The 15,983-nt window shown below is 37.3% G+C and overlaps 1 protein-coding gene across 1 annotated transcript in view; it reads right to left on the reverse strand.

Moving 5' to 3' along the window:
• Positions 1 to 15,983, reverse strand: part of CAP (Cbl-associated protein) — an 822,384-nt gene that overhangs the window by 221,734 nt on the left and 584,667 nt on the right. Inside the window, exon 13 of the mRNA XM_068228905.1 lies at positions 1,672 to 1,831. Within this exon, the coding sequence (XP_068085006.1) occupies positions 1,672 to 1,831 (160 nt within the window). The remainder of the gene's footprint in view (positions 1 to 1,671; positions 1,832 to 15,983) is intronic.

The raw sequence follows: 15,983 nt of genomic DNA on the forward strand, positions 1-15,983 counted from the left end.
AATGCACCAAGATAAAGTGTGCGGATAATACAATGATCCCCAAAGGGAACTTTCACCCCATCAATGCAGTAATTAAAACTGAGAGGACTTTTCCTATTTGTGAAACTCACAACCTGACTTTTATCCCCGTTTATCATTAAACCATTGCCTACTGTCCATCTCACAACATTATCAAGGTCATTTTGCAGTTGCTCATAATCTTGTAACTTATTTATTACTTTGTACAGAATAACATCATCTGCAAAAAGCCTTATCTCTGATTCCACGTCTTTACACATATCATTGATATATATAAGAAAACATAAAGGTCCAATAATACTGCCTTGAAGAATTCTCCTCTAATTATTACAGGGACCTCATAACCCTAATTCTCTGAGTTCTGTTTTCTAGAAACAGAGCCACCCATGCAGTCACTCTTTTGTCAAGTCCAATTGCACTCATTTTTGCCAGTAGTCTCCCATGATCTATCCTATCAAATGCCTTAGACAGGTCAATTGCGATAAAGTCCAATTGACCTCCTGAATCTAGGATATCTGCTATATCTTGCTGGAATCCTACAAGTTGGGCTTCAGTGGAATAACCTCTCCTAAACCCAAACTGCCTTCTATCAACCCAGTTATTAATTTCGCAAACATGTCTTATAGAATCAGAAAGAATGCTTTTTCAAAGCTTACATACAATGCATGTCAAACTGACTTGCCTGTAATTTTCAGCATTATGTCTATCACCCTTTCCTTTATATACAGGGGCTACTATAGCAACTCTCCATTCATTTGGTAAAGTTCCTTCATACAAACAATAATCAAACAAGTACTTCTGATATGGTACTATATCCCAACCCATTGTCTTTAGTATATCCCCCAAAATCTTATTAATTCCAGCTGCTTTTCTAGTTTTCAACTTTTGTATCTTACTGTAAATGTCAAAGGACTTAGCCAAGATCAAAGCCATCAACCTGAGCTCAGAAGGCCAGAACTCTACCATCTGAATTGGTCAGCTTGGGTTTGTTTAACTGCTCCATTTGTTTCAATCATGTTGCCTTACACAGATACACTCTTACTAATAATGAATATTTCATGAAAATTCATAAAGGGGAAATAAAAAAACTGCATACAGAAGTTTACTTCACAATCAGAATGGTCAATATATAGTGTGTCATCCAGGAAGAATATCAAAACTAATTGCAATAAAATCGTTATGAACCTAACAGCTGCTGTCCAGAAGGAAACATGTTAAAAATTAGTTAACAGAAAAAATCAATGATAACCAAAATATGTCTATAATAACCCCACAGAACATCGCTAAGCATATGGGCTCCATAAGCATCTGCCCCATTCCTAATCCCGCTCACAATACAGGATTTTGTTGTCCATAGAACCGGGCCTGCACATATCTACGACCTTGCAATGCATCTTATGAGATGTACATGATTATTATACCATTTGTCCCATGTTCTGAATCATATAGATGATTAGTTATTTACAAAGTAATTTTCATTTTACTTGTTGCCAACTTAAGAATTAATGAAGTATGATGCTTGAAGGAACAATTTTATTTCTACCACAGTCCTGAAGTTATGATCTGAATAATGATCTGAACTTTGTACAATATAGGCTACTGAACTCCAGCAATTTTGTGTTCCTTATATAAGGATAATATGATTTTACTTACTTAGACCTTGGCAGTGTACTGGTGGTGAAATCATTTTCCTTGTTCTTGATTCGCCGTCGATCAAGTGTTGCATACTTTGCTGAATAACCAATATCAGAGTCATACCCAGCTGGCTCTGGTTCAGACAGATAGCCTCCAGCATATGCATATGGGTAGTGGCCTGAAAAATGAAGGGGGATTATTAACAAACACTTAATGTCATTAGCAATTGACCATTAATTACAACATAAATCTTATTTTAAAAGTTGTTAAATACCGAACAAGAAGCAACAAAGCACCTATGTAAAAGGAAAAAAAGCTGAAACTCTCAACTATGAATAGCAACTTTGCTTGGCAGATAACATCGAGAAGCAATTGAAACAATCTTTAAGATGAAGTTTTTAACCTTTACAGTATTTTGATCTTAGATTCCAATGCAGAACTTTGTGGAAAGGTTCTGTTATGATAGGAGAATTTGGAAGAATTATGCAAATATCCAGTTCAAGATGTTCTTAGAATCATAGTGAATGAAGTGCTACTTAAGAGATTTTTCATTTTCTTGTAATATCCATGATACTGTCTGATAGTTTGACTGTTTCTGAGGAAAGCAAGTTAGTTCTGTCTGTCATATTTTGTTCCATAGTATACATTAATAACTTTTACTGACTTACAAATGTACTTATTGTCATGTCAGAAATGACAGCCACCAACACTCCGAAGTAGACATTAGGGGCGTTGTAATGTTTTAAAATGTTTGTTCTTTAATTATGAGAATAGGAAGCAAGTCATATTTAGTATCTGTAGATTCTGTTCATTATGGAAAGGTATAGGAATTTGTAGTCTGTTACCCAGAAATAAAAATATGAAAAACTTTTTTTGACCAGTGTAATAAGGGGAATTAAGACACACAAGTCTTGTTGATTTCATTATCTGAAATTTATGGAATTCAGTCATTCTGGGAAACCTTGAACAGTGGAAGAATGCCCTCGACCAGAATGGGCTCCGCCTGTGCCGAACGAATACAGTATTTATGTCACGATCTTCAGTAATCTAAAACATCAACCAGTGATAACTCATGTAACAATAGAAGGATCAAAGTAAACAAAGTTAAACATTTAATGTTTACCCATTTGCATGGTCATTTCTCTCAAGTGATGTTACCATATATAAGAATATAACTCATAGAATAAATACAGACCGGACTAAATGGCACAGTCTTAGTGCGGCACAATGTGATAGAATAACACCCATAAGAACAAAAGCAAAAGTAAATAAAACAGCTCTTTGACTGGCCATGCTCTGTGGTTAAGAAAGCACAAGACCAGGAGGTCTACACTGCTGGATGCACATGATGTGCTGTTCAGGAGGAATCTCACTGAAAGATCAAGTAAGGAGAGAGTATGTGTGGGGAAGTTTGAAGGCAACACCCATCAGAGAAAAGTTAACCGAGACATGCTTAAGGTGGAATGTTCAAATAGCACGCTGTCCAGAAGATTATATAATCAACAAGTGCCTCTCCACTGCCACCAGCAAAAGATGATGGGATAGACCTCTAGCTACTTGACTGCCGACCATCCAGAGAACATAAAAAGCCTTGGACTGGAAGAAGAAAAAATGAACAGGAAATAGAAGGCTTCATGATATGGAAAGCTGACCTTGTTTAACCAGTGAAGAAGAAGAAGAAGAAGAAGAAGAAGAAGAAGAAGAAGAAGAAGAAGAAGAAGAAGAAGAAGCCAATGGCAGAGGGATGGCAACACTTTTTTAGCAATGGATCCAAACTACTATGTAATACCAGATAATACAGCTCTTTTCAGGCACACCCCCAATGGAGGTGAGCTAGTGCACATACCCCTCCAGCTAAGTAACTATTATTGTATGGTTTTAAAGTTACTAACACTTTGAATGATGATTCATTCAGTTTTAGTACTAGGTGTAGTATGCAGCTGGTGGGGCAATGTTTTCATCTGACACGTAGTTCACTTCCTCTAGCTTGCTGGCCCTTGTCTGCAGACTCTTTCTAGGGTAAGTCTGGTTTGCACCAGCATAAAACCTACCATTTCTTAACACGCATGGAACGGGAGGTTTGGGCATTCATGAAGCCAGCCCCTGCAATGGAAATACACAAAAGCTTATCGCACCCAGTCTGACAACTGTTTCAAATCTGTCGTCTGAGATGAGAGTTATGCTGGCTACTGAAATAAGTCAATATCCTATTACCAATATTTAGTGTGGTGCAGTGAAAATTAAATTTGTCATATGTAATGTGCTGATATATAGTATGCTAATGAAGATGCACATAAGGAATACCACAGATTTACTCGTAGGTAAGATTAACATGTAAAATTTATAGTTCTCCTAAAAACACTGAATTCTGTAAGTAATATTCTACACAGACCATTTTTGCAACTGTCCCTAAGTGAAAAATACAAGAGATAAAGATACTCGGCTAACTGGTACCTCATATAAAATGAGAACAAGTGGGGCAATAGAAAGGGCGCAAATATTGGCGTAGATCCCAACAAGGGGTGTATACAGAATATGAATGTTTTTGTGGTTGTGAGTGAAATGAAGAGTTTTCAGTATATGTTATTTGGAGACATGATATGGGCTTTTGGGCTTATGCCATGTCAAGAAAACCAAAACGAAATAATGATAGTGAAAGGACAGGGAGGAAAACTACCTACGTAAATCCTTAATGGCTGGCAAACATGTATTACTTAATTGATAGCCAGTGTCCATGCTGAAATTGTTAGTACTGTTACGTATTTATACAGCTTCCCGTATAATCCTGGACCTGTAGTGCCTAGTGTGGGTAAGAGCTTGATGCTCCTTGATGTGAGTCCCAATGGACCGGCATGTTTGGTGAATGTATACCTTGCCGCAAGTACAGTACCGGAAATTTTGTACATCCCAGGGTGTAATAGTGGGGACAATTTGCCCTTGCTTTTACCTAAACTGTGAGCAATTTTGGTGACGGTGCCAAACAAGATTTTTATATGGTGTTTGCGAAGGACCTTGGCAATTTGGTCTGTGGTCTTGTGGATGTAAGGCAGGTAGGCAGTTCCCTTCACTTCTTCTTTATGCGAGCTTTGTTTAGTGGTCCCTCTGGGATGCAGGGCTTGATGAATCTGTACATTGTTGTAACCATTACCCTTGAACATGACTTTGAGTGTGTTCATCTCCTCCTGTTATTTGGACTTGACATGGATGAAAACTGGAATAACAAATCTCAAACACTTGAAAGGAAAAAGAAAAAGCACAAAAGTTCCTCCCAATATATTAATTCATGCATGGAATATAGGAGGATGGTGACTCAACTGGATTCTGCTTATCACCACTTAATTAACAAACATAACGATCAGGTTAGGAAAAACAGAAAATGCATTTGTTTACTAGTGTGCGTTCAGTGAGAATGTAAATTTGTGAAAATGTAGTTCCCCTCTGCCAGTCCCCCTCAGCAGCTGCTACTCTATAGAATGCATCTTACTGTAAAAACACACATTTTATCTCCTTGAAATGCACAGAAGATTTTTGCCTGGCAACAATAATACACAAAGAGTAAGTTGATGTTACAACTTTATACCACTTAAGTTCATTTATCGCATGTTGTAATCTAAGATCAAAACATAGTATTATGTAGGAATTTTCCAATAGTCTTCTACATAACTATAGCAGAATATTTGAAGCTGTTTGTACAGTATTTTAAGTTTTTTAAGTCACAAATAATTGTTATTTACCTTTATAAATCCATTTGGTCTTGTTTAACATGCATCAGACTCAAGGCCAGGAGTGGACATCTGCTCAATGGTGCCTTGTTTCTGTGTAACATGTCCACGATGTTGTATGTGTGACACTTAATATTAATTATATATAGAAAATGTCAGTGAATAGAAATGAGTGCATGTTAATATCGTTAGTGAGTATAAACTAATGAGTGAACACCATGATTTTCCCGTTTCTAATTTTTATGAAACTTAATAAAAATGTGTGCAATGATGTAAAATTAACATCCGTGAAATAATTTGCTTTGGAGCTCTTTCTGTCTGAAAGGAAAACCTTGGACTCCTCCCAGTAGTTAGGTAACTTGAAAGAGCCTCTTGGTCAAATGTAAGACAGAAATTACATTGAAAGTTTATATCAGGTCAGTTACTATAAGCACATGAATCTTATCCGAACAAATTAATAATAATAATTAGTATAAATTACCTGTAAAACAGAAATTTAATGTGATGAGGGCACTTCACAGTCATATAGCTGAAGAACACAATGTTCAACACATGGTTTATTATCACACCATGACCACACCTTGAAATCATTTTCATTGCAGTTATCCACACTGCAGCTTCCTGATACATGAAAGCTGATGTATAGAACATTTGGATATCAAACACGAGAAGCCACAGGAATAAAGACTACTGCTTTCTAGGCATAGCAAAGCATTGGTTGATGTTTGAGTGAACACTAGTGATTTTATATAAGAGTGCATTAGCATGATGAAAAATCTGCCAAGAAGGTTTTATTACCGTGAAGTGCCCTCATAGCATTAAATTCCTGTTTTTTAGATGGCAGCTGGTGGTGTCTAAAACTGGGTGTTGCACCAAAAGTTTCACTGTCACATTTTGATATGAGGAGCTTACAGAAATACAAGAAACTATATTATCATTAAGTGATGAACTGCATTCCCATTAAAACTGAAATTTACCTGGTAATTAAAAGACAGAAAATAAGAGGCTAATCATACAGTATAACTTCAGTTATTCTTACTTCACTTGAATTGAAAATTTGCGCTTCTGATTTTCATTGATGAAAAATGTTGGTAATATTGTGGATGGGTACCCTATGGGGTATCCTAGTGACATAGAAAACAAATTACCATTGCAAGAGGAGAGAAAGCAGGGATGAAGTCATCTCTGTAAAGTGGTGCTCTATAACGGGGACATTTGGAATTGTTTCTCGATAGGAGGCTTGCTGGTCTTGTGCAACATCAGAACACCGACACTGGTGAGCGTGCTACCTCATACCTAGGCTCGCCCCTGCTGAAACTACATTGTGCCGCGCTATCCGTTTGGGAATTGCTATAGGAAAGCAAATCCCCTGAGTTTAATTCAAAGCCAGCAGAATTTACTGGTCCGTTACAAAGCATTAGTACACTGAACGACAAAAGATGTTGGATTTTAACATGTTTTTATGTTAGTTTTATTAAACTAAAATTTAGAAGAAAAGACGACAAAAGAAGTGTAAAATTATTGGGAGTTGTGCAACACTGCAACAATACCATGCACGACCCCCTGATTTATTCTAATTATTTTGCTCAAACAATGATCTGATAAGAATTGAGCTAAGATAATGCCCATCTTACATTTTACCAAGGACTTTCAGGTTACTTAACTACAGGGAGGAGTTCAGAGTTTTCTTTTCAATAACTCAAGACAGAAATAGCTCTGAAACAAACTACTTTACGGATGTTACTTTTACCTCAACACACACAATATTATAAGTTTCATAAAAATTAGAAGTGGTAAAGTCGTGAGGCTCCCTTGTAAGTACTTACTGATCATTCATTGCTCTGCCATATTATTAAATATGCATTTATATCAGTTAATATCTTTGAGATGAAGCCTCAATGGTCTGTTGAAATACAATTATGTTCTAATTCTGTGTTGGACCATATTATTGTTCTATGTACAGAGAGGTCCAACAAACTACAGGGGTTATAAATAAATTAGTGGCAACACACATATTACCATGAGTTTATTGAAGTCAACAGCAAAATTCTATTACATCCTTTCATTATAGGTAATTAATTGTGAAGTTCTGGACCTTCTGCCAAATGTGCGGCAGATGTAGGATGTTATCAGTGAGGTGGCCTCAGTTAATCACAATGATGGAGTGCCCTACTGCTTGGAGAACTGATTTCAGGAAACCTGATGCCTTGGAGAGGTTCTTTCACCCGAGAGAACAAATCAAAATCCCAAGGACTTAACGTTGCAGTAATATGGAGGATGTTCCAAGACTTCTCAATGCCACCTGTGCCACATGCTAATGTGCATTGTCACACAAAATGCAAAGTGGATTATCCTGCAAGAAATGTGTATGTTTCCACTGCATAGCCAGATGCAAGTAGTGTTGAAAGAAACTGTGATAGTACGCTGTGTTAACAGTTCCACCTTGGAGTACAGCATGAATTATAACGACACCTTAGACTGTCAACATGACTGCCACTCTAATGGGTTCCTATCGCATCTTCTTTGGGTGGGCACCATTCATTCAATAGCCATTTTAGTTTGGGCTCATATGCCTATGTACCTTTTGTCAATGGCCATAATTCGCTGCAGAAATGCATTGAGGTATCTGTTGAAATGGACATCAGATACAGTGTACCAGTGCCATTTATGTACATCTGTAAGGTGGTGGGGAACCCAACAGGATGCAACTTTCCTGAGGTAGAGAATATTCTTTAGCATGTGCCACACTGACTGGTAACTAATCCTAACTTCTAAATATAATTCTCAGATAGTCCAATGGTGTTCAACAGAAATGAGGTCCAGCACAACTTTATTGATCATTGTAAATGGATGGCCAACCTGTGCAGAGTAAATCCATGGACACATTCTCATCTCCATGAAATGCACTTACACATCGTAGAACAGTCTGATTTAGTAATGGATTGTTGATATAGGCAAATGTAAGCCTAGGTGATCTGCGAGTACTGTATCTTTGTCACAGCCACCTGTATTTTAATCCACGATCTCTTTTCTACCTTTCTAAACATGTGTCTGTCCAACCCTTGTCCCATTTCTTACGGGATTGGATATGAAGAGAGATGAAACTTCGTAACAATTTTTTATGAACAGATGCTCTTCCTGACATCAGGAGTTAATGAGATGAAATGAATGATGAGTTTATATAATGGTAGGAAGGGAGAAGGTGAAACCTGGTGCTGGCACATAGTCTACTCCTGTCAGATAGCACCAAAGGGTCTGTTCAAGGTATAATGTCCCCATCTGAAGGATGCATCACCATCAACAGCATCGCATGCCCTCACTCCATATGAGCACTGTGGAGAGGTTTAGAACTGAATCCAGGCCTTTGGCATGCAATCTAGTGATTATAATTTGTATACCACCACCTCTCCTACCCTGCTGGCATATATTCTGTTGGTGAAATTTTTTTCACCGAGCGATTTGGTCATGCGGTTAGGGGCACACAGCTGTGAGCTTTTATCCGGGTGATAGTGGGGTTCGAACCCCACTGTTGGCAGCCCTGAAGATGATTTTTGTTGTTTCCCATTTTCACACTGGGCTGTACCTAATTAAGGCCATGGCCACTTTCTTCCGACTTCTAGGCCTTTCCTATCCCATCATTGCTGTAAGAGCTATCTGTGTTGGTGCAATGTAAAAAAAAAACAACAAGTGAATTTTTTTGACCAACGGGACTGTTGCTTCAGGCATTTAGTGCAATGACACAACCTCCAACTGCTGCTATTCACTGCCTGTTGGTGAATGTGCAATGTTGTAACATCGTCTCTACAGTGGTATGTTTTGTTCTCCATTTAACTGTGAGAAGAAATATGGATCTCCTGCACAACATGTATGTATTTATGATTATATGTATTGACTCAATCAGCTCATCAAATACAAAGATAATTTGCAGAAAGATTACTAGCTGTAAAAGTTCCAGGCTGGACAACAATCCGTAATCTTTGTAATAAATTTAAGACCATGGGTAGCGTTCAGTCTAAGAAACCTAACAGACAGTGTAGGGTTTTCACTGAATGAAATAGATGGCATCTGACATTGTTTGGAGAATGAGTGACGGATAGTTTTTTAAAGAGGTGCCAAATACAGAAGGTCGTTTGGGATCTCTAGTGATGAGTGTGAAGGCTGCTGGTGGCGCTGTTATCAACTTGAGCATGTTAAAACAGGGAGTGACAACTCACGTCAGTACTGAGAACATGTGTGTAGATTTTCATGACATTAGCTGCAACAATGTCAAAGCGGATTGACCCTGACTGGGAGGGTACATAACAGCCCTTTCTGACACTAAATATAGCTATTCTGCAATCCAAGCAATGTGCAAGAATCATCATTTTTTGAGATCAAAGGTCAGTGCTGTATTGAATTAAAAAAAGGTAAAGGTCGACTGGGCTTAATTCCAGAACAGGCAAATCCACGACCACTCACTAGCTGTACATCAGAAGGGATGAGGAAAGTGAAGGGCCCTGTCTCAGGTGGTAAACCTGCTCTCCAAAGGACTATCACACTTCAGTTGTGGATGTCTGTTTCAACAGTTAACACCATAATCAACAAGGACCTGCAATTAGAAAAGTGGCATAAGCGCTGAGTTCACAAGCTGTTGCCTTGTCACATTTCGGAACGTCGCACTAACACAAGAACTATATGAGGGCTATCTGGAAGGACACAGATGGAAAAATGTGGTGACATTACATGAAGCATATGTGTACCTTAGGGATTGTAATAAACCCCCACTCGATTTACTACAGCCTTAGAGACAAAATGTCAGGAGAGTTTACTTCTACAGTGGCAAGTTAACCATTCACCGTGTTGCCAATAATGTGAAGGTGAGCTCTACTTACTTTCAGCAAGAGGTTTTAACACCTATTTACAACACAGATATCCCGGCACTGTATGGGAGGCAAAAAATCTGGTATGATTACATCAAAATAAAGCATCCAGTCACATCTCTCGTTCAACTCGTCTGTTCTTAGAGAGAATGCAGATGGAAACTGGAATCTGTTCAACTCCATTTACTAACATTCTGGTGAAGGCACCTGATGGGTCACCCATGAACTTACGTGCATTTGGAGGACTCCTAAACAGGACCTTAGGAAATAGATGTCCATGTACTATCAGTGGCCTCCGGAAAGCCAGTCAGGAGGAATGGGATAAGATAGACTTGCTAACTCTGCAAAAAAGTCTGATGCAATGGAAATTATGTAGCCGGGCTACAGCTTGAAATGCTGGCTTTCTAACTGAACAAGATTGTTGGTGGAGACATGGGTTTTCATAAGCTAATTACCCTTTAAACATCGTCCCCAGAGATCCCGAATGACCTTTTGTATGTCTGGTTAACAACGGTGATCAGTTTCAGTATCACCTTCCATAAAGTTGGTAAGTAAAACCTCTTTAGATAGTTAAGGAAACTGTCGTATGGTTGTGTCAGTGCCACTCTATGATAGATGCAGATGACAACAAGTACCACTTGGATCATAGTTCATAGGATATCTCTGAACAATGCATACAAGTTGTCTACATAGACAATTTTACTTGCCCAAGGAGACTGATCACAAGATGAAGTATAGTGGTCGCACTGAGAAAGAATATAGGACTGTGTTCAAAATGTGGACACCTGTACATAGAGCAACAACATGGTTGAACCTAGATAAAGAACATCACTATGCATCAGTTAAAGTTTGCATCCCGGTCTCGATCGTTCATCATGCTTTATTACTTTGATGTTATTGTAACTGAGCATACATAGCAGAGAGTAGGTGGGAAAATGATGTTTCAACAATATAGTGTTCTAATAATGACAGGTCAGTACCACAGGTGTATTACAGATCAAAAATACAAGTCATTGAGAAAAAAATGTTTTGAATATGTTGGTGGTGAAAGGAATTTAAACTTAACTCAGAACAGAAGAAATATACTTAGTGAGTTGGTTATGCCCTACAGCTTGTATAGTTCTAAACTTGCATTTAGGAGATAGTGGATTGGAACCCCACCTTCTCTGATGTGGGTGAGAGCATAGAATACGTGCACATTACCCCCTGCCAGTTGCAAAGGGAAACTAAAAGTGAATTCCATAGGAGCTTGGTTTGGTGACCATGGTCCATTTCTATTAAGTACTACAGCCAAAATGATAGGCCTCTAAAAAACAACAACAACAACAACAACCATCATCATCATCATCATCATCATCATCATCATCATCATCATCATCATTTTCACAATTCTTAATATAAAATTCTGTTTATGTTGACTATACCATCAGGACATAAAATAAACTTTTGCCACACACTATTGTCTGTGAAATTTTAGAAGTACTGTATTTAATTGTTATGCTATGGGACAGAGATGTGCCAATGGAAGCAAAGGAAACTATGTACAAGATGTATTACGTACCCATAACAACTTACGGAGCAGAAACTTGGACAATGACAAAGAAGGATGAGAGTCGAATACAGGCAGCTGAAATGAAGTTCTTGAGGAGTATGATACAGAAGAGTAGAAGAGACAAAATATGGAATGAGAAAATCTGGGAAGAAATTGGAGTGGAAAAATAAACGATAGAATAGAGAAGATGGTTTGGGCACATAAAGCGAATGAGTGATGAAAGAATGCCAAAAAAGGTGATGGAACTGTAAACGCAAGGAAGGAGAGGCCGCGGACGACCACGATTTTGATGGAAGGACACAATCCAAAGCAGTATTAGAGAAAGAAACTTGGACTGGGACACAGTGTCGGAGGAGTGGTGGAAAGACCAAAGAAAGTGGAGAGGAACCCTATTTGCTCCTACCCGGCTACAGCTGGATACGGAAATGGTGATGATGATGATGACGATGATGATGTATATAATTGTTAAACTTTTGAACTGCTGACAGTGCATATTAGTTGCCAAATTTCAACTCAGTGCTGTCAAGGGATATTTCTTATTTGGAGGGTATCCAAGAAAGTTCTACCTTGCACTGTTATATGAATATATCTTACCACATCAGTTTATTTACACAGTAAGACATTTCTCTCCATGTCACTCAAAATGCCCTATCATAACTACATGTAGGGTGAAAAGGTGTGATATAGTCCACATCCAAAGAGGAATTAGATTAGTAATGATACCAGCTGCATAAGCTCATGAATGACAAATCTAACTGTACTCAACCTGAAGGTTACATCAAGAGTTAATTTTAAATCTGTATTAGGATTATTGCAAAAGTGTGTTACTGTGTAAGTTTCTTCAAGTAGTGCATATCTTCATTCACAACAACCAGACTGTGTAACAGTGAGAATGCTGTGCAGTCCAATGTTATGTTATGGTGCAATTTGTGCTGTTCAGGTGGATTTATTAAGAAAGCAATTACATTTTATTTACATGTTAGTTTCCTACATATAATGTTCAAATCACATTTTGTCAGATTTCACACCAGTATATTGGTGTTTCAAGCTCAGCCCAACATAAGACAGAGCAAACGAGTATGGCTATTGCTCATGTAGCTGTAAGTTTGCACTCAAGAGATAGTGGGTTCAAACCCTATCACTGGCTGCCTTGAAAATGGTTTTTACATTTTCATACGAGCCTGTACCTTGATTTAGGCCATGACCTTTACATTCTCAGCCCTAGCACATTTTACCACTGCTGAAAATACTTGTATGTGACATTAATTATATTAATCTCTTATTCTAATCTATTTATATCACATCACATCATCCAACAGTTCACTTACACAGATTCATCGAATGCATTTATTCTCAACTTGACCATTATCTCTTCATTATTCCTGCCAGTGAGGTTTTTTTTTTTTTTTTTTTTTTTTTTTTTTCCAGTGAACATTTATCACCATTTTAGCATACCGGACCTTACTTCCAGCTTGTGAATATAAAATCCTGATTCTACCTACTTTTCCTCCTGTATAATTACACACCTGAGTTTGCTGTGTAAGTATAAAGAAACTATCAATTGGGATTACATTTCCTTTTGGAATTTTTTGCAGATGATGTTATACTGCATAGAGTAATAAATAAATTACAGGATTCTGAGAGATTTACCACTGGTTAAGCTTTCTTGCTTAAGACATGCTGTTTGTTAAAATATTTTGGTATCACTAACCTTTTCCTAATTAATTAAGTGGTCAAGGTAACTGGTGAATAGGAATTACTTCACCTTCTATAACTTATGTTCACCAAAGTTATCCCAAATCTGAGGAAACTTCAGCCACAATTTATATACCTGTGAACCAGCAAGTAGTGTGCAATGAATTCCTCTCCGTTTGTTCATACAAATAACACCTCTGTTGGACATCATCTAAATTCAGTTTCATTGTTATTTTCATGAAAGAATTTCTAACAACTCATGACATGTATCTAAAGTCACTCCAATTGATGGCATGTTTTAGTCGGAAATGGAATTTTATATTGCAAGCAGGGAGATTGTATTCCATTGCATGGCATGAAAGCATTCTCTGCATAGTTACTAATCTTCACTCAATTTCCTATCTCTTGTGGACTCAATTACTAGTAAGAGAACTTCTCCAGTTTTCCTTTTTCCTCAAGGCTACCTACTGGCCAACAAATTATTCAGTACTCACAATTCGATATGATAATCTTTATCTATCTGTCTGTACATTGCTCAGAATTTAAAAAGAATGGTATTTCCATACTGATCGTGTCCACAGTAACGAGGAAATATACTTTTTATTTTCCATCATATTTGTCTGTCTGTATGTATGTATAGGCATCACGAGAAAACGGCTGAAGACAATTTAATGAAAATTGGAGTGTAAAGTCAGGGAATGAGGTACTACAATCTAGACTATAAATAACTTTATTTACACTGAGTGAAATGGTAGTTTAGGGGAAGGCCTATTCTTAAATATTTATGTTATTAGTGGTTCTATCGATAAATACTACATAAGTAAAGTTATATAGAATTGAATTTCCGATCATTTATGTCTTGTGCATTTTTTCTGTACTGACTATGATAACAGAGATATTAATGAATTTCAATTTTTGACCAGGCACACCAGGCAAATGCTGGGGCTGTACCTTAATGAAGGCCACGGCCGCTTCCTTCCCACTTCCAGTCCTTTCCTATCCCCTCATCGCCATAAGACCTATCTGTGTCGGTGCGACGTAAAGCAAAAAAAAAAAAAAAAAAAAACACATATCAACACCGAACTATGAGAAAATGGGTAAACAGAATTTAATGAAAATTGGTACGTAAAGTCTGCAAATAAGTTACTACAGTCTAGGCTATAAATAATTTTTTATTCACGCTAGATGAAATGGTAGTTTAGGGGAAGGCCATTAAAATGTAATGTTTAAATATCTATGTTATTGATCCTATTGAAAAGTATTACATAACAAAAGTTATAGAGAATGCAAGTTCCATTCATGTATGTCTTACATAGTTTTATCATACCAACTATGATAATAGAATTAATGAATTTAGACTTTTGTTGCTTAGTTCATATCAACGTTGAGCAGTGCTAACATGGAATTACTGTTTATTCATGTTAACTAGTGATCGTTTTCATTATGATTGTCTCAAGGTAAAAAACCGCATGGTCATAAGTCTATATCGAGAAAGAAAATTGCAAATATGTTTATAACATGTGAGAAAAATTCGTAAAGGAACTGTCACTTGAGGAACAAGAGAAGAGGGTGTCATGAAAGAAGGAAAGACTGCCTTTATGTCAGATGCTCTAATATCCCAGATTCTGAAGAAAACTAAATGTGAATGCCTACAATATTGAAAGCTCATAAAACTGATCAACAATAACATTACACTGATCATTGTTGTGATGTGATTTGTCTCTTCTGCTGCCACTCATCTCAGATAGATGGGATTACTGTTGCATCCCAAGTAAAAGAGCATGCCTGAATATTGGCGGAAAGTAGTTGGGGAGTTAGATAACTTTGCTCATTCCATATCAGCAGTGGTCAGGAATGTCGCACCTGTGAAGCACACTGATATGCTGTGCAATGAGTTGCTTGCACAGTAAAGTAACCACCCCTCCGGAACTGTTCCTCCCAGTGTGACGAACTCTACTAGCCATTCGTTAGGGGAATACTTCTAATTATAGCAGTCATCCTTTCTGAGTCCGAAAATTTCACACCGCACATTATAATATTATATTATTGTGGTTTATATGTCATACACAATAAACAAATACAAATCCATACGATATGTCCTTGTTTGAGTAAACCTATGACAATACATTCTATTTAACAATTTATCACATACGAAATGCTATTGTATCGTATATTTTTAATGCTTTAGTACAATTTATGAACTTCATCGTGTAGATCCGTATTGATACAGTTAAAACTAAGAAACAATGTTAGGTTTTGGTCCACCCAATCAATAACCATCACTTTACAAGTGAACTATTTAATTAAAAACATATTTAAAATATTTAGGGACGTGTTTCAATCTCCCCAGTCAACACACTGAAACTACCAGATTCCAACAATGCTTGCAATGTTTTTCAAGTAAGGTTGTTCATGTTTAACTTGGCTGAAAGATTGTTTGCAGAAAGTTTTAAACTACCTCTTTAAATATATGTAATTTGTTCTCCTATGTTTTCTCAATAG

This window comes from Anabrus simplex, chromosome 8, assembly GCF_040414725.1.
Source record: "Anabrus simplex isolate iqAnaSimp1 chromosome 8, ASM4041472v1, whole genome shotgun sequence".
NCBI classification, from domain to species: Eukaryota; Metazoa; Arthropoda; class Insecta; order Orthoptera; family Tettigoniidae; genus Anabrus; species Anabrus simplex.